The sequence below is a fragment of the Alosa alosa genome, chromosome 2 (assembly GCF_017589495.1).
Source record: "Alosa alosa isolate M-15738 ecotype Scorff River chromosome 2, AALO_Geno_1.1, whole genome shotgun sequence".
NCBI lineage: Eukaryota > Metazoa > Chordata > Actinopteri > Clupeiformes > Clupeidae > Alosa > Alosa alosa.
Window position 1 is genome coordinate 5,885,203 of NC_063190.1, and position 17,977 is coordinate 5,903,179.

At 42.7% G+C, this 17,977-nt stretch overlaps 1 protein-coding gene across 2 annotated transcripts; it reads right to left on the bottom strand.

Annotated features, from left to right (window-relative positions):
- Positions 1-1,574: 1,574 nt before the first annotated feature.
- On the bottom strand, positions 1,575-14,581 carry srrt (serrate RNA effector molecule homolog (Arabidopsis)). Of its 2 annotated transcripts, none has more exons than XM_048237326.1 (20): positions 14,470-14,581; positions 13,351-13,477; positions 12,960-13,088; positions 12,697-12,843; positions 12,394-12,582; positions 10,495-10,664; positions 9,977-10,152; positions 9,655-9,765; positions 9,368-9,545; positions 9,004-9,236; positions 8,761-8,822; positions 8,593-8,671; positions 8,203-8,394; positions 5,165-5,335; positions 4,708-4,861; positions 4,335-4,528; positions 4,005-4,161; positions 2,328-2,420; positions 2,126-2,219; positions 1,575-1,983 (listed from the first exon to the last, which is right to left on the bottom strand). In XM_048237326.1, the coding sequence occupies exons 2-20, from the start codon at positions 13,467-13,469 to the stop codon at positions 1,908-1,910; spliced, it is 2,724 nt and encodes a 907-aa protein (XP_048093283.1). In that variant the 5' UTR covers positions 13,470-13,477; positions 14,470-14,581; the 3' UTR covers positions 1,575-1,907. The 2 variants fall into 2 exon arrangements, with proteins under 2 accessions (XP_048093283.1, XP_048093282.1); XM_048237325.1 differs by having other exon boundaries at positions 12,960-13,103.
- Between the last annotated feature and the right edge of the window lie 3,396 nt (positions 14,582-17,977).

The following is a 17,977-nucleotide window of genomic DNA, read 5'->3' on the forward strand; positions in this document are numbered from 1 at the left end:
ATGAGATGCATCATGAGAAAAGGTCCGAGAATATTCACACTGGTGCATAATTTCTAATTTAGCATCTAGTTTTCATTTGTCATGGAACAAATATTTTTGTCTTGATATTAAACTGAGATTAATCTCAATCCGATGAAACTGCTGTCAACTAGATGCTCCACAGAGCGGTACAAAATATGACCGCCGCCCATTCCTGCACATTTTCTTCGCAAAAATAAATCACGTCATTTGAACTACTCCATCCCCGCTGAATCAAAATGAGGTGTTGTAATCGCAGGTATCTCTGGCTGACATGGTCAACACTACGAACTTGGCGGTATAGGATCACCGACACCCTCTGAATGCATGCCAAGTTTCGTGGACTTTCCGCTCATGGGGGGCCATACAATAAATTAATTTATGTGTACATTTAGTGACACCAATTTTTTGCGGAGAGAATGTGCAGGACTGAGTGGCTGTCATAATTTTGCACCGCTTTGCGGTAGTTACAATGCATGCAAAACAATGCAGTATCCATGTCCACTTCAATTCCAACCTAGCAACCAACATAATTTCCCTAGCAACCAGCATAGCAACCTTTTTAGTATAGCAACCACCATGTACCCTCACAACCACTTCTATATTGTGAACTAACATGATTGCTCTAGCAACCAGCATAGCAACCATTATATTTAGCTTAGCTACCACCATCTCTACCCTCGCAACACCATAGCAACCATTTCAGTTCCTCTAGCAACCACTTCTATACATGTTCTTATATTGTCTTTGTAAAGCAAGCAGACATTGGATTTTAGTTTCATTTAAAAACAATTGTTTCCCAATGGGTTTGGAGTGGGAAGCTGACCACTGTACCCGAGAACTCATACTGTACATTTGTGAGTGAGCAGCCACTGTTACCAAAACTTCAAGCACATTAGACCAATAAGTACAACTCGTAGCAGGGACTGAATATTTAAAGCTGCAGTTGGAAAGTCTGACAGATTGAGGGGACTTAGCCAAAATTTGTAATGTTTACAACTCTCATGCCCCTCCCCCACTACCACGGAGCACCCTTTGTGCTTGTCAGTGCGCACCAGACTGACAGTCAGATCTCACACAGCCCTGCTCTGATTGGACCAGAAGAACCGGAAGCTGTGGATTTTTGCAAAACAAATAACAGGCTCTAGGTGGAGGTAAAAGTGCAGTTTTTTTTTCTAAAACCGGCTGATTTATGTTGTTCTATCAGAGCAGTGTGAGTTTCAGTGAATATGATAAACAAAAAAATCTTGCCAACTGCAGCTTTAAGTAGTCTTGTTTTAAACAAAGTTTTTTTTTTTTTTTTAATAGGCTATGCCGTTTCTTCTGGCTTATTGCGGTCACTCATCCATCTTAAGCACATCTGGTGTGGTATTTAGTATATTTTTTATAATATATATGGCAATGTTTGATAAGCATCTCATTTAATGAAAAGTTCCAGTTTAACCTGTGTGCCGTTTCAATATGGTTCCTTTCCTTTTTCTGAGTAGTATACTTGACAACTTCTTTGTCCCTGAAGTTCTCATTTGCAGATGAACAATGTCAAAAGAACAACCCAATAAAGAAAGGTGTATTTATTCCTTGAAAGTGTTACAATCATACATCCTTGCATTATATTTTACTAGCAGTCTCTGCTCTTTCAATTCAATTTATACATGGGGCTTTTGAAAGGTTTGTCCTATGGTAGACTTAGCAAAATAAAATCAATTATCAGTCCATGGAGTGACGGATGATTCATTACCGAAGATGGTAAGGGGTTCATTTTTCCACTGGGACATGTGATGCAATAGTACAGTTGCTTGAAAAATATCTAGTTAAAAAGTAATGAGGTTTACATAAAGCTAGTGAGCTGACCGTTCGAAACAAGATGAGAAAGTAAAAACAGGCCATTTTTAAAAGAAGTCAACATCATCAGGGGCATCCAGGTCACGGTACTCGATGATGTTGCGGGGATCCCCACGGATCATTCTGAAGGGGAAAAAGGCAAGCGGTCACTCAGTGACGAACAATCACTACACTGTTTTGAAAAGTATACCTCTCTGCATCTCTAATTTCTCACCATGTTCCTTTGTTGATTATGGAAGGCTTTCACTCCGATCTCAAGTCTTACCTGTTGCGGGGCTTTCCTGGGTAGCCTCCCTGACCACGGAAATTGTCATAGTTTCCTCTGCCTCCTCCATACTGGTTGGGTGGATAAGGACTTCCTAAGCGGGGGGAAAAGAAACAAAAACATACAGAATCAGGGCATCAGTACAAACCAACCGTACATTGCTAACTGATTCGGAGCAGAGGGAGTGTGAACTCTGCCTTACCTCCATATCCCATGATGGGTGGCCTGGGCTGGCCGAAGCCCATTAGGCCCTGGGGGGCCTGGGGAGCGAAGGGAAGCCCAGGAGAGAGAACTCCTATGGGGGGAGAGACAGAAGAGAAATCTACATAATTGGCTGAAAGTATATTAACAAAGCAGGTTTGTTAAAGGCACCCTATGCAGTTTTGGCAATTTCCTAGCTGTTTTTTGCTTTTTTCTCTACAGGTCCCCCTACAGATTCAGAGTATATTTGATGACATTCCTCAGTCTACGGTTTCCTCTTTCCCTGTTCATCTGACAACGGTTTACTCGCTTTCTGCTTCTTTTTGGTGGCTCTGCCATGACTAATGTCTAAGAAACTCCATCTCTAACGTGTTCTAGCTGGTGCCTGGCATGTATGTTTGTAGTGTTGTAAAGCAATTTCTTACATCGCGAGACAGCGAAACTTTGACTGACTCCGGAGGTCCGTCGGATCATCCCTAATGTTTAATCCCTAATCAGTGCCGCTGCTAACACCAGGCGCGCATCACGCACTGTGCATAGAGCATCAAGAGACAGAGGGGTCACCAACATTTTGCCAATACACAGCTTTACTGTAAACTGATTTTTAATCTTCTTAGAGAATGTTTACAATGGCAATATGCACCAACAGCATGCTACATAAGAATGATACTTTTCGGGGTTCTCTCTCAATCTCCATTAAGATCTAACTTGAACGTTATGCTACTCCATTTAATTGGGAACGTATCCGAGTGCAGTGGCACTGAGAGAAAGTGGCAGGTTCTGGCTGGCTTGTCATTGTTTGTAATTGATAGCTACTTTTTAATATAAAAGACACTTTATAATAATAATAATAAAAAAAATCACAAAGGCAACAAAGAAGAGGCTGGAGGAGATTGTGGAGTTATCCGATTCCCTCTAGCTAGCCCATAGGTGGGCAAACTGGCCCGTCATGCACTTTAAACCAGCTTGCTGAGCATTTAATTGAGTCATCACAGGCTGCTCGCCATTTTTTCCCCTGCGATAGACAACGTTGTGGTTAGCAGCAAACTGGTTTTCACCCTTCCTAGAGAATGTTTACAATGTCAACATTAAAACAGCATGTTACACAAGGATGATACTTTTTGGGATCTCGCGTCTGAGCGCGCATGAGAGGGATAGAGAGTGTAATGAGGGTTTATCACTTGACTAAATAGTCATTCATCACAGAAAGAGTGGCAGGTTCTGGCTGGCTTGTCATTGTTGATAATTGATATCTACTTTTTAATATAAGAAACTTTTAAAATGAAATCATGAAGGCAACAAAGACGAGGCTGGAGAAGATGGGACTGGAGAGTCTTGAAGTCTTCAATAAGCCGTTACATGAAGCACAAGATATGGCGATTGAAACACATTCCACTCAGATAGCTAGGTGGCTACCAGGCTCACATATCACTTTTAATTGCAAACAGGAAATTTCTAAGTAGCATCATGCCATTATATGCTTCTATTTCCAAAGGCTGTTTATACCAACTTAATGTCATGCTTACTGTTAATATTGTGCTAAACGTGGCACAAACTATGTTAGAGTTTGTGGACTAGCCATAGGCAAAAAGTTATTAGGATAATCGTAGACACAATAGGCTACTCCTAACAGGTTTTTTAGTATTGCCTTTTGTCCAGAGCAGCTGGACGCACTCACCTTGTCCAGGGCCTGGGGGAGGTGGGGGCTTCATCTCAGGAAGGGATGGCCTTTTGGCGTCCATCAAGAAGTTGTTGAAGAACTCGACTTCCTTCTTGACTTCCTCAATCTTATCTCCGTGCTTGTTCAAAATATGCTTCCTCACAAACTCAGGACCCTGCAAAGGACAAGGATAACTGTATGATGCGAGATACAAGATCAATACCAGCTTGTCTCAATTTTAAAATCAGACCTTTGAGATAACAAAATCCTACAAGCGCAAAAAGGTATTCAAAGAGTACAGGAGTGGTTATGTAAAGACAGACAGACAAGCGAGAGCCAATCTCCCACCTTAAACTTCTTGCCACTGAGAGGGCATAGCCACTTGTCCTTGCCCAGCTCCTGAGTGTTGGCCGACACAAACTTCTCCACTTCCTGCTCCGGGTCTTTGCGTCCCATTTTGGCCGCCTCCTCCTCAGCAAGGGTCTCCTTAACACTGAACAGTGGACTCAGCTTCTCCTCAAATGTCTTCTGCCAGTCTCCCACTACACACAGACACGTCACAGAAGGAGCAGACGGTCAATCATTAATATGAGAATCAATTAATCTGAAAGGAAAAAACCTATGACCCCACCCACCCCAGAAAAAGGTTCTGTGCCTCCCTCAGGTTCTGTGCCTTCCCTGTCCGCGGGTACACGGCTTGCATCAAGTTAGAGTCACTCACCCTCTCTGTGCGTGATGCGGTTGGGTGGAATGGGCCCACGCACGTGGATGATACCACACCGGTTGGGCATCTCGTCCTCGCTGGGGTACTCGCAAGAGTTGTAGTAGTCGATGGAGTGCACAATGCGGAGGTATAGAAGCAGCCGGTCCAACACCTGAGGACAGGTGAGAAAAAAATAAATGAATAAAAAAGATGAGAAACTCAATTGTCCATTACATCTACATAAAACAGCATCTTGTTTTTGGCCAATCTGAAGACCTACTACATTTGTTCATTCGAAGTCATGGAATATGGCCAAATTTTTGCTGTTCATAATTTCAGCCACTAAACACTGAAGTGGTCCTAACTAGCAGGTTGGATCTTCTCTGCTCCACCCAGAAAAAAAAAATCCTCTGCAAGTGCACACTTCCCTTAGCGGAGATACAGATGAAAAGCCTTGAGAGGCAGAGGGCGATACCTTGACCAGCTTGTCGTCCCTCTCAACGGTGACCTCGGACGGGTTGCCCTCCTTGGCCCCCTCTTCGGAGTCTACTCCCCCCATACTGCCGAGCAGCTCCTCCTCCTCCGCGCTCACCTCCTCGATCAGGTAATCGGTGATGTTCTTCAGGATCGGGTTCTGGGCTGATAACTAGGAAAAGGACATAGGAAAATTTGGTCATTATTGGAGGAGTAAAAAGAGTTTGCCCTTAATGTGACAAACCTGCCAAGGGAATTAGCGCACGAGAGTCATAGGTCAGCAGCCTGTGTGTGTGTGTGTTAGGGCTGTAACAATATGCGATTCAAAACCGAAATCGCAACAGTCATATCCACGATACTGTGTCGCGGTGTAAAAAGGCAGAACCTCGACACACCCTTTCTAGTGTTTCATGCAGTGCTTTGCAGCTTACGCGGCTGCATAAGCAACTACATCTCCCGCTTTACTTACCGGTAGCCTACGTTGTCCAAAAATAAATAAATAACTAATAATTTCATACCCCCCTCTTCCTCTCGCTCTTCCTCCCTCTCCTGCTCAATGAACACGCGCGACTCGGCCAACACAATCCAAATAAAACATTCACAATCGTGAAACCAAGGACGCATAGAAGACTACTAGCTACATTACTATTGAATCCGCTTAGCATCATTAGTATGCTGCACATATTTGTTTAAAACTCTTGCATTCAAGTTGACGGATCATCTCAATACCAACGTTTCCCAAAAGGGCCTGTCCCAAGTAGGGATGTAACGGTATGAAAATGGTCACTATAACAGTGAGGTGAAATCACAGTTTTCGGTTTTATTATGGTATTTCTAAAAGTGTGTTCAATATGTTCAGAAAGCACTGATAGGCCTACATACTGAAATAGTTCAACAAATTTTCTTCATGTTTAATTGGTGATGTGCTTATAGTTTAACTCACCCTACCATAACTTAGAGTTTGCTATTTCTATTATTTGGATCCAATGAGTGAGACCAAAGTAAGCGTTTGAAATAAAACTTTAGGCTACTGTATTCTCTTGATAACGTGAGTGGAATGGATTTAATGTGGACACGAACATAAAAAGACGCAGAGTGGCTACATGATACAGTGCACATTTTGCGGTGAAAATGTTCCGCCTTTTAAAATCAACCATCAATTAGACAACAGAATCAGTAGGGTACCAGTTTTGTTTCATTGTACCAGGCCTACTGTATGTCAAAAGCAGGCTCGGCTGAAGCGGCGAAGGATTAAACACACGGTAATCAACCGTGATAATTATGATATTTGAAAAGAAAACGGTAATTGTTATCGTCAACATTTTTATCACGGTTTACCATTATACCGGTAATCGTTACATCCCTAGTCCCAAGGAAAACAAGTATTACCTTGAAACTTAAAACACACATGGGGAAACTAAACAGTCCAATTAGTAGACTATGATATGAATGCGAGACTATTGACTGGACGTTCCAACTCTGACTTCAACACGTGCGGGACCACTTTGGGGGTGCCTCTCTCTCTCTCGTTGCGCTCTCTCTCAGCAAGATTAGTCACCGCTGAAGTCAAATTATAGCCTATGTGCTTCTACATCAACCGCTATCGACAGGAAAGGAAAACAAACGTTTAGCGATCAGGAACCGTCAGGAATTTTTCAAACATAGAAGCATGACCGCCTATAACGCGAGAGAACATAGATGTGTTCTTCATTTGAGGAACGTTAACCGATTGCGGATGTGAACAGACAGCTACAGACACGGAGCGCACATTAGGCCTACTTTCACTTTCTGTGCGTATTCATTACGTGAAAGATAATTAGTAGCAAAACAGCATTCAAATATTAGCCTACATGGCAGTGAGTTTTGTTTTCAAATGTTTTCATGCATGTCTAGATAATGGGTGAGGAATGTTTAGGAGACAGACCATCATTATAGGCCTCTATTTCTTGCATTTTATTGTGAGACATAGGCCTACTTTTCGTTTGGAGCAGCATACCGGTAGGCTATCAAAAGCAAAAGATGTTCAATTTGAGATTTAATTTACGTTTGGACTGTTTGATTATATTGCAAAATATCAGGACTGATGACCACTGAAATCTGTGGGGTATTTAATGGTTCATTATTAAGTTTCATGTATGAAAGAGTGGCTGGATTTCCATCCGCTTATTGCGAGATAAGGCATCCGCTTTCATTCATTCATGGAACGTGTGCTGTGCTGCAAGGGAAACCTTATTCATATAGCCAAAGAGGTCTAAGATGGGCTAAATTTAGTTATTTTTAAATTATGCATGATTTACTTTATTGTATAAACTTCATAGGCTGATGCCTGGCAGCAACAATTGTGTTTAAATGTAGGTTACTGCTTCAGCCTCTAGCTCAGAAGGGGGCGGCATGCGACTGGTAGCTTGAGAGCAATGTGTTGGAGACTCATGGTGTAGGACAATGACTTTTAATTGGCAACAATATTAAACCAACCAACAATATAAAATATTAAGAAGAGCTCTTTTATGAGTTAAAATTGAAACAAAATTATACTGGCTTTTATTTGTCTGAATCTGAGGCCCGGCTATAAAGGTATGCACGTGTGTTTCAGGCATAGCGCAAGCATTAATCTCTGGCTGAAAGTGCACAGGACTTGTGCATTTGAGAGCGCTCTCTCGAGGCTGTAGACAGTAATGTTTCATGTAGGGTTCATGTCAGTTAATATAAATTAACATTTAAAATCATGTTCAATTATATATTTTTTTCATATATAAGTCGCACCTGACTAAGTCGCAGGACCAGCCAAACTATGAAAAAAAGTGTTGCTTATAGTCCGGAAAATACAGTATACTATATATTATATTGTAATCCTCTGGTGTTACAAGGTAGGCTATTAAAATGTTATTTAATAAAATGTCACGTAATAAAAAAAAAAAAAAAAAAAAAAAAATAATAAAAAAATCTAACCGTGGGTCTAAAATCGTGATACAAACCGAATCGTGAGGTTGGTGTGTCATTACAGCCCTAGTGTGTGTGCGTGTGTGAGAGATATCTTACCTCCATGGCCTGGCCTTCAACCCTGGCTTTTGGGCTCCAGAGACGTTCCCTCTCATCCAGGGCATGGATCAGTTTGGCTGCCAGCTTGATGTCATTGCGGAGCACCTGCTTGTGCTGTGTCATCCCATTGACATTGCGGACACGCCGTGCCAAGTCACGGTTCACCCCTGGTGCCAGCTCACAGTCCCGCAACTAGGAAATCAAACACATCCGAGTTAATCCTGCCAACAGCACATTTTACATAATACATGGTACAAGCCATGTTTTAAAAAAAAAATAATTTAAAAAAAGTAAATATACATCTGTATACAACTGTCTACTGATTATTAAGGGGTAATTACACTGAATAGTACTGGCTCAATATAACTGAGTAAATAACTGACAACTCACCCGGATGTTTTGCAAGTTCCAGCAGGTCTCTTTGATGTTCACGCTGCGGTCGAACGTCACCCAGCAACGTCTGAAGAACCTAAAATATATAAATGTGGCAGTGAGCCATCTCATGTCTGGGGGTTTAAAGGGCTGAGGGGGTTTAAAGGGAAGGAGGGAGAAACTGACCTGCGCTCTGGCTGGGGCTCCGACAGACACACACGCATGAAGCCAGGGTACCTCCGGCACAGCTGAGGAGACACCGCTGACATTTATTCAACCATCTACACTGTGTGTGTGTGTTTGTGTACACTTGTACTCCACATGTACAAAAAATGCTTATTTTTGTACAAGATAATGAATAAGGGAGAATATATCCATATATGCATTGTGCATGTGTGTGTGTGTGTGTGTGTGTGTGCGCACACTCACAGCAATGATCTCAGCTTTGGAGATGGATGGGGCGATGTTCCTCATAAAGAGAGAGCAGGTCTTGTGGAGGGGCCGAGGCGACGGTGGCAGATCGTCTTTAGGCTTCTTCTCCTCCTTCTCCTTTTCCTTTTCCTTCTCCTTCTCTTTTTCTTTCTCCTTCTCCTTCTCTCTGTCTCTCTCCTTCTGCTTCTGTTTGTCCTCCTCTTCATCATCCTCTTTTTCCTTTGTATCAGCTGAAGAAGCACAACACACCAACACATTTAGATGACAAGGCCTGAACTATTCTAATCCACAGACCGAACAGTTCAAGTTATACACAGACAACAGCCCTTTGGTCAGGGCTGATGTAATGATGGGCACATACCCTCCCCCTCCTCCCCCTCCTCCTCCTCCTCTTTCTCCTCTCCCTCCTCCTTCTCGGGGGGCTTGTCCGAGGTCTGCGAGTTGGAGTCGGAGTCAGAGTCGGAATCGCTGTCTGAGGCGCTAGCCTCGTCCTCACTGTCCCCACTCATAGTCCTCTTCCTCTTTCTGCTCTTGGACGTCTGGATGGGTGGGACACAAAGATGGCAATTAAGTACCGGAACACACAAATCACAAGATGGTACACGTCTGATAAGTCAGTGGAATGGATGCGTCACAACACACACGTACCCTTTTGGGCTCTGGAGGGTCCTCCACTGGGGGCTCCTTCTCTGCCTTGTCTCCGTCACCACCAGCGTCCTGTAGTTGTGCGTCCTTCTCTGCATCTGCTGCACCGTCCGGCTATGGAAAGTTACAGATTTTAAACAATTAGCAAGGATTGTTCCTCCAAAAGTCTACTGTATCCTTCCTCACACAAAAACACACACTCTAAGGATAGATTTCCTGTTTTCCAATGTAAATCTTCAATTAAGTTCTCTTTTAGTTTAGAACTCATCTGAATCCATATCTGGGAAACCAGCTGTAAATAGTTCCTCCTCGACCCTACACACACCTTCTCTTTGTTGTCCTTCTCGGTGGGTGGTTTACGGTCCGCGTCAACTGGGCGGAGCTCCTCTCGTTTGGGCGGCTCGGAGCCTCCGGAGGACAGCCTCTCTCGTTCCTCCTCCTCGCAGGGCATCTCCAGGATGCGCAGGTCATGCTCCGTGCCTCCCTCCATCTTGATGACAGCTGGAGGACAAGACAAGACAAGCCACAGGACAATGATACCATGTCACAAGGACTGTGGCTGCACACAGAAGAGAAATAGCTGGCCCTCTGCTGACAAATTACAGGTACTGTTTTCACATGCTCTCACACTGATAACTTATGGCCTATTACATGTCCAAAGATGCCCACATGGTCCTCCACCATCAGACATGAGTGAGCAGATCAACAGTTTAGTAATCAACTTTCTGGTGCTTCATCACAGATGGCCTCCTGGTGGTATATCTTTGTAACAGTCTAATATGCCTGATTTTTCTATATTCCGTTACAGAGATTGGCTTTCATTGGAGTTCATTTTGACAGTACCTGCATCCAAGATCTTGATAATGGCCTGGGCCTTGTCGATATCAAGGGAGACGTTGTCAAACCAGCCATTGTCCATGAGGTACGAGTAGACACCCAGCCTGTTCTCCAGAGCTCCGTGAGCTTCGACCTTGCGTCGGCCAGCTTCATCGGGGTGGTACTTGGAGCGGAACCTGAGTTCAAGCATCAAGGCATTCCAAGAGTGGCCGCAGTGGAATGGGGGTGGAGGGGGTGGGGAGAGGCGGGGGCAGGGGCAAAAAGCGAAAGCATGTTAGGGCACTTTAAAATAGCAGTGTAAATTGCAAGTGGCACTTGGACTTGTAGGCTACTGAGAATTGAGTATGTGTATTGTAGTGTGCCTGGCTATTTATTGGGTCAATTGACCTTTTGACCAGAACCTGCTTTATTTAACAGAAAACTTTCACTGGCCCCATTTAAGGACAGGGATTCTATCAATTCTCAAGGGTAAGCAACTGAAAGTATGTCAGTCACCGTCATAGATATTTTGGTTATTCCACTCACCACAATTCAAGCAGAGATGAAAGGAAGACAAACAGGATTAAAGCAACATGTTTTAAATTAAGCTATTCAGGTGAAAAAACAGAACTTGGCGTGGTGTGGACTAAATTTACCTTTTCTGCTCCCAGCATTAACACACATACAGACTGAGAGAGATGTTTCCTTCAGTCAAAAAAAACACGTTCCGCCGTGTGCATGCGCACACGCAATCTCTGCTTTTTTCGATTGCATCCAAATATGAGAAAAAGAAAAAAAAAGAGTGGGAAAAAATGATAAATCACACGCTTAAGAAAAGAAAAAAAATCTAGTTCCGTGTACGCAACAGGGCTTAGGTTTTGTGTTGTCTGACTACCTAGGGCCCTAGTACTGTGGTTTTCTAAAAGCAACTGCATTGTGCGCAGTGCAAGCCCTGACTGACTGCTCATGACTCCTGCGTAGGGTCCCACTTTTGCTCATCTTCCACAACTTTGTTGTGAAGGGAGGGAGAAGGGGGAAGGAGGGAGGGTGAGGAAAGAAGTGTTTGTCTTGTTAACGCAGAAAACAAAAAAGCAACACAACAGCATTGACATTCCTTCACAACTACTGGAAACCTGTGGGGAAAACAGTGTGACATAAAGGCAGGCCAAGTCAAACAGTTAATGCTTATATGTGACCACCTCTCTTGAAGGGTTTGGACACTCCACACAAAGGCATCCAATCAGACAGCCCAGTTTTGCAAGCCTTCACATTAAAAGCAAACACAGACTGAAACAGAATTAGTTATTGAACACCTTCCACTAGGACAGTCCCTGGTTACTTTTCTGTTAACTCATCCTTAGCAGGTTTTAAGGACTTTTCTTTTTACCTCAAGTGATAAACGCCACTGAGAGGAGAGGCTACAACTAATAATAATAATAATAATAATAATAATAATAATAGTGGAAGAAGAAGACTTTACCATTGTACCAACAGTTGAATCCTATACAGATGGCAAAGACAGACTTTACTCAAACCCCATGGCTATGGACCATCTGACATCCATGATAAGTGATAGACAGTAGTACTAGTTAAGGCTACTCCTTAAACACCCTTTCTGCTGGCAGTCCATCCAGTGTACTCCAAATTATACTTTCTGCTTCTTAAAACGCCAGCAGCCATAGCCTACTTTTGATCAGCAGCCATAGCCTACTTTTGATAACTATCTGGTACCCCGTCATCTTCCATTTCATGTAGACGTAGAGTAATCCAACCCTATCAACAGAAAGGCAGATCAAATCCTTTCTGTGTGAATCACTGCAACCACTACAACCCTAAATATCCACTTTCCCTCTCCCAAGGGTAACGCCAATGCATGTGAGGAGAAGAAGCGGTTGAGATGAACTACAATGGCAATTTTGTTCGTACCACTCTTCATCTTTGTGGGCCAGGAAAAAGTCTTGCATCTGCTGCCGCCTGAAGTCGATCTTGTATTCGTTGTAGCGCTTCACCGCCTCCATCTCATCCACAGACTCATCGAGCGAGAGCAAGAACTCTCGGAAATTCTTCATCACAGGCGGAGGAGGTCCCAGGTCCATGTCATGGATATTCCCCAACCTTACCGACAAAAACGGTCAACAATCAGAGGTGGGAGTCTTTATCTACATGAAGGCCCACATCAACACTAAATGGAGGATTTAGAAGATAATGTGCAAAGATGGCAAAACTCACCTGGCCTGGATAGGAATAGCATGATGAGGCTGCATCAGGTGCATATCTGGATGGCCCCAAGGCTGGGGAGGAGCGTAACTTGGCCCGCCACCCCCACCATAGCCCAGGTCAAACCCTCCATGATATGGGTCCCCTCCGTGGTCATCCCTGCACAAGAACGAGACACCGGAGTTGAAGGTGAATAACAGAACCAAGCAAGCAAGAGTACACCCACCAAGAGAAAGAGTATTCACACTTGACAAGACAGACGGAGACAAGCCTACCAGTCTCGCCTCATCCGTTTAGGCTGGGATCCCATGTCATGCCTGGGGGGCGAGAATCGTTCACGGCGACCCCGTTCGTAGTCTCTGTATTCCCCACGGCTGCGCCGCTCCCGGCCTCTGTCCCATTCCCTGCCCGATGGGCGCCAGTAATCAGAAACAAGGGAAAACAACAGTAAATGACAATCCTCCAAGTCATCAGCAGTACCTTCCATTTTAGATGCAAATACAAAACAATTACTGTAAGGTCTCACTATGAGAATGCAGACTATTACTGCAATGCAGTGCATCTGGCTAGTATTCAAGTTACCAATTAGCGTTACAAATAAATTAGTTTAAGAGTTTACAGTTATATTCTGATCCATCAAATGGCCCTTTGCTCCCTCTCATTCACCTGTCACTCCAGTCGTCTCTGCGCCGGTCCTCTCTTTCTCTAGAGCGGTCGTAGTCACTCCTCTCCCGGCGGAACTTGTCCCTCCGACGGCGGTCGTACTCATCATCGCTGTCTGCCATGACGTAAACTGCGCAAATAACGAAAAACTGCAGTAATGGCAAAATAAATGAGTCGACTTTTAATGCCGACTCGGTAAGCCTGCTGTGTTTAGTCAACGTAGGGATATGAACAGTCAGATTTGTAACTTCACATTAACGTAACCTAACCCAATGCAACGTAGGGTAAGGAGTTTCTAACCGACAAAACGCATATAAGCAAAGGAATACAACGTTTAAGTTAGGGGGCAGCTAATAACGTAACAGCAATTCTTGTTGGCATACTGACAGCTGCCATTCTGACAATTTGCCATTCTAAAAACTTTAAATCCTACAGTATCTGTGGGTTTGTTGTCAACTGGATTGAAAGCCATCATAGCTACGTTGTCTGCCAGCTCGAGCCTCATGTAGCTAACTTCAGCCAACTTAGCCAAAATAGCTAGCGTTATCTTAAGTTTAACAAAATGCATCAACACCATTAATGTAACGTTAGCTTATGAGTGGAGCTGAAATGGGATAAACTTATCATGCGTTCCCCATATGAAAAATGACAAATAGCGAGCAACGTGCAACACTGAATTGCGAAGATAATGTTGACTTATTTTCCAACTTCTTTCATGCTTGATATAAGACATCCATGCTATGCTAGGATGGCTAACAACGGAGCATAACGTTAGTTACATTAATTACTAATCGCTTGGAAATTATACTCCTACGCTCAAGTTCACTTGTACATGTATTGAGCAGGTATATTATCTGCGCATAAATCACGTGAATACATATAATTCAGTTAATAGCTTGGCAAAGCTCATTTCCACCAACAAAGCCATTCATTCTCTTAACCAGGCCGTACAAGCTAAATAGGCTAACGTTAGTGTTAGGTGCGCGAAATGGCTATCTGCACAAAGCTAAAAAAGCCGCTGTAGTCAAAGCACTGGCTATAGCAACATTACAAACTCGTTAAAGATTAATCGATATTAAAACACACAATAAACACTTATTTATAGGCAAATCTGTGACATACCGACTGCTCTCTCTGGTTTCAACCAGATTCAATTCCCGCCAGCTCCACGAAGCGGTATCTAAGGTTAGCAAGAGGAAGAATGTACGCACTACGCAGCTATGGCGGCTTCTCGCGTGACTTGGGGAAAATGCGCGATTAAGTAATAGAGCATCACAGTTCCGCCCACAGGAGTTTCCGGAAGTAAGAATTCAATGCAATTTCTCCATTGACAATTCGGGTATAAGCCATAAAAACTTAACTGCACATGGTAGACTCAAAACCAGCTACGGCTGTACTAAGCGATTGTATATGGTCATATAGAGGGCGAAAATTCAAGGGGCACTAACCTTGTTTTAAAATAAATGTCTTTTAATCGCGATGTCTTGGATAAGTACTTCATTACCCACAATCCTGAACAATCCCACAATGCCACAGTGATGCCTCTGATTGGTGGAAAGGCCGTTATGATCATAGTTTGAAACTTTATCCAAAGATTGTTTGCTTTATCAGCGAAAATTATTGACAAAGATGGCGGAGTCTTTTACTGCCTATGGCGAAAATCTTAATGTGAATAAAAACTTTCTAGACGAACATTGGTACTTGTATCAACAAGGATTGTGGTTTATATATCACACAAACTTAGTCAGGGCCAATACACCATCAAATAGAACACTGTAAATGCTAGTTTAAACACTTAACTTTTCAGGTAGCCAATAGGCTAATCATTAGCCTTTCAGACATTAGAATGTCATTATAATGTTGCTAACATTAACCCTTAGAACCCTAAGCTGTTTTTAGGGCATTTTCACTACATTTATTCATAAGGATTTATTCTGGTCATTGTAAGTGCCATACACACATATTATATATTGTTTTTTTTCAGCAGAGTCTAGGCTATCCAGATCTGCCATCAGTTCATGTATTAGTATTGACTGGCATTGATTTTATTTTGATCTTTAAAGAATTAAAATACAAAAAGCGTATTATAAACATTCTTATATTTTGTCATGTATCTCACCACAGCAAGCTCATAGCTCTACATGCATTTCATTTGTGTGTAGGGCAGACTGTCCTGAATCTGGCAATATAATTGCCATGTTGGAGGGATACTCTGGGGCTGAGTAATTTACAGAAATATGTGGTGTGTGATTTACCGAAATAAATGCCTTTTTTTATTTAGTGATGAAAAATGACTTTTCTGCGCTCCATATCTGTGACACGAACTGATCTGACCTGACTTGACCCGAGTTTGCGTGTTAGCCTGCGTGTGTATGCACTCATGATTCTCAACTTTATACTGCATTGCCATAAACAAAGTAAAGGCAAAAAAGGTGTTTCTTTGTTGAACAAATTGGAATGCAATGTGAGCCTTGAATTGGATGCCATGCAGGAATTTGCTAGGATCTCAAAACCGGATTATGAACATGCTTTGCCATAGAGAAACACAAGATAGCATTGGATTATAAACATGCTTTGTCACAAAAACAGACAAAAACGTGGGGTAAGTCCAGCTATATGAAGTTATTATTTTGCTGTCACTTCGTCTGTTTTATAACCCAGAAGGATGTACTTGGTATCAAATGATAGCTTGTCTCCTCTTTCATCTGACATGCGTGGCATATCTATCCGATCACGGGTCCGCGAGTAATTCAAACGAGAGTGGGAGTGCAGCGTTGGTTTTTGTACATGACGTTATTATTTTGCAGTCAATTCGTCTGTTTTTATAAGCCAGAAGGATCGATATACATAATACCAATGAATAGAGGAATTCCAAAAGTCAATCGGGTTCTAAGGGTTAATATAATGTTTTAGTGACCTTGTTGTTTCTATGAACATGAATTGTTGTTTATAGGAAACATCAACTTAGTCGAGGCATAAAAAGCCCTGTATCTCAATAAGTACTTCAACTTTTGAACTAGCTAGCTAGCTGATAGCACATGCAAGCTGGATGCTACCACCGGCTAGCAGCTAGAGACACTGCAGTAAAATGGTTAGCAAACCGTCCATGCCCCCGTGAATATTTCACTGTTTCGAAAGGACGAAATCAAAAGTGCCCAAAGGGGTGAAATTATAGGGTGACCAGACGTCCCGAAAAAATTCGGGACAGTCCCGATATCCAAGCAGTTGTCCCGAATCCCGAATCCTGCCCTAATTGTCCCGAAAATTATACTCAATCAGAATACTGAGTAGTTATTTTCTGATAAACATTAAAAACTGTCCGTAGAGAGGTTGAGTCGACTGCATGCAGCCCCCGACGGCAGCTAAGTGTCTGGATGCAGCCCAGCTACTATGTTTCTTTTTGGCGTTCTATAATTAGGCGCGAATATGCACTGATTTCGCGAAGCCGAGGACATTGAATGTGCAGGCAGCGCCAGCGTGTGTGCAAAAAAAATACATCGGCAGTTCGGCCTAATGTCCATGTCGTTTTAACATAATCTACTTAAAGGAGAATTCCGGTGTGATATTGACCTAAAGTGTGTTGAAACATGATCCCGAAAGTGTGAACGTATGTCTCATAGCCCATCTCGGCTTGTCCCCTGCACTCCAAAATCTGGCGCTAGTTAGCCGATGCTACCAACGATAAGTCGAGCAACAAGTAAGAATGAACAGGTATGATAAGGGTTCAGATTCCAAAAATAATTCAGTGGAAATGCATGGATTCCAGTTTCTTCCAGTAGCAGCAACTGGAATCCATGCATTTCCACAGAATTATTTTTGGAATCTGATCCCTTATCATACTTGTTCATTCTTACTTGTCGCTCGACTTATCATGATTAAATTCAAGATGGCTGCAAACGCTAAACTTTGTGAAGATACTGTCTGCATAAATCGTCTTGTAAGTAAACTACCAGTGCTTTTTCAAAGTTCTCAATGTCTCTTTTTTAAATGTCAGGGCCCCTCGGAAGTCTACCAATGAAGTGTGGAGATACATTGAGCCTCATAAATGGTGTAAAACAATGATTTATTTGCATGGTTTGCCCGATGCAAGCACCACCATTGAAAAAAAGCTGTTGGTAGCATCGGCTAACTAGCCAGATTTTGGAGTGCAGGGGACAAGCCAAGATGGGCTATGAGACATACGTTCACACTCGGTATCATGTTTCAACACACTTTAGGTCAATATCACACCGGAATTCTCCTTTAATCTAACAATTATTTTGTATTCTTACTTAATGACCCATAATTTTGGCAAGGCTTGTTATTAGCGTTAGGCTATTATCCTTATTCTGAAAGGTCTGATTTGCACTGTTACGCAGTCATTGTTTTTTTTTTTTTTCCCACAATGACATTTTGAGTTCATGATTTCTCTGTTGTATTTTGAGGCAGACTTGATGTTTGAATAAAAATGTGTTTTGGTACAGGTTTGAAAATTCGCTGTAAGCCCCCCCTCGCGAAAAAAAAAAAAAAAAAAAGCGTCCTGAATTTCAGCCAATCTCATCTGGTCACCCTAGGTGGCAGAAGTGTGTAGGCCAATCTGCCCATCAGCTTTTTCTACTTCGCTACCTACAGATGTTTTACCGGTATGATA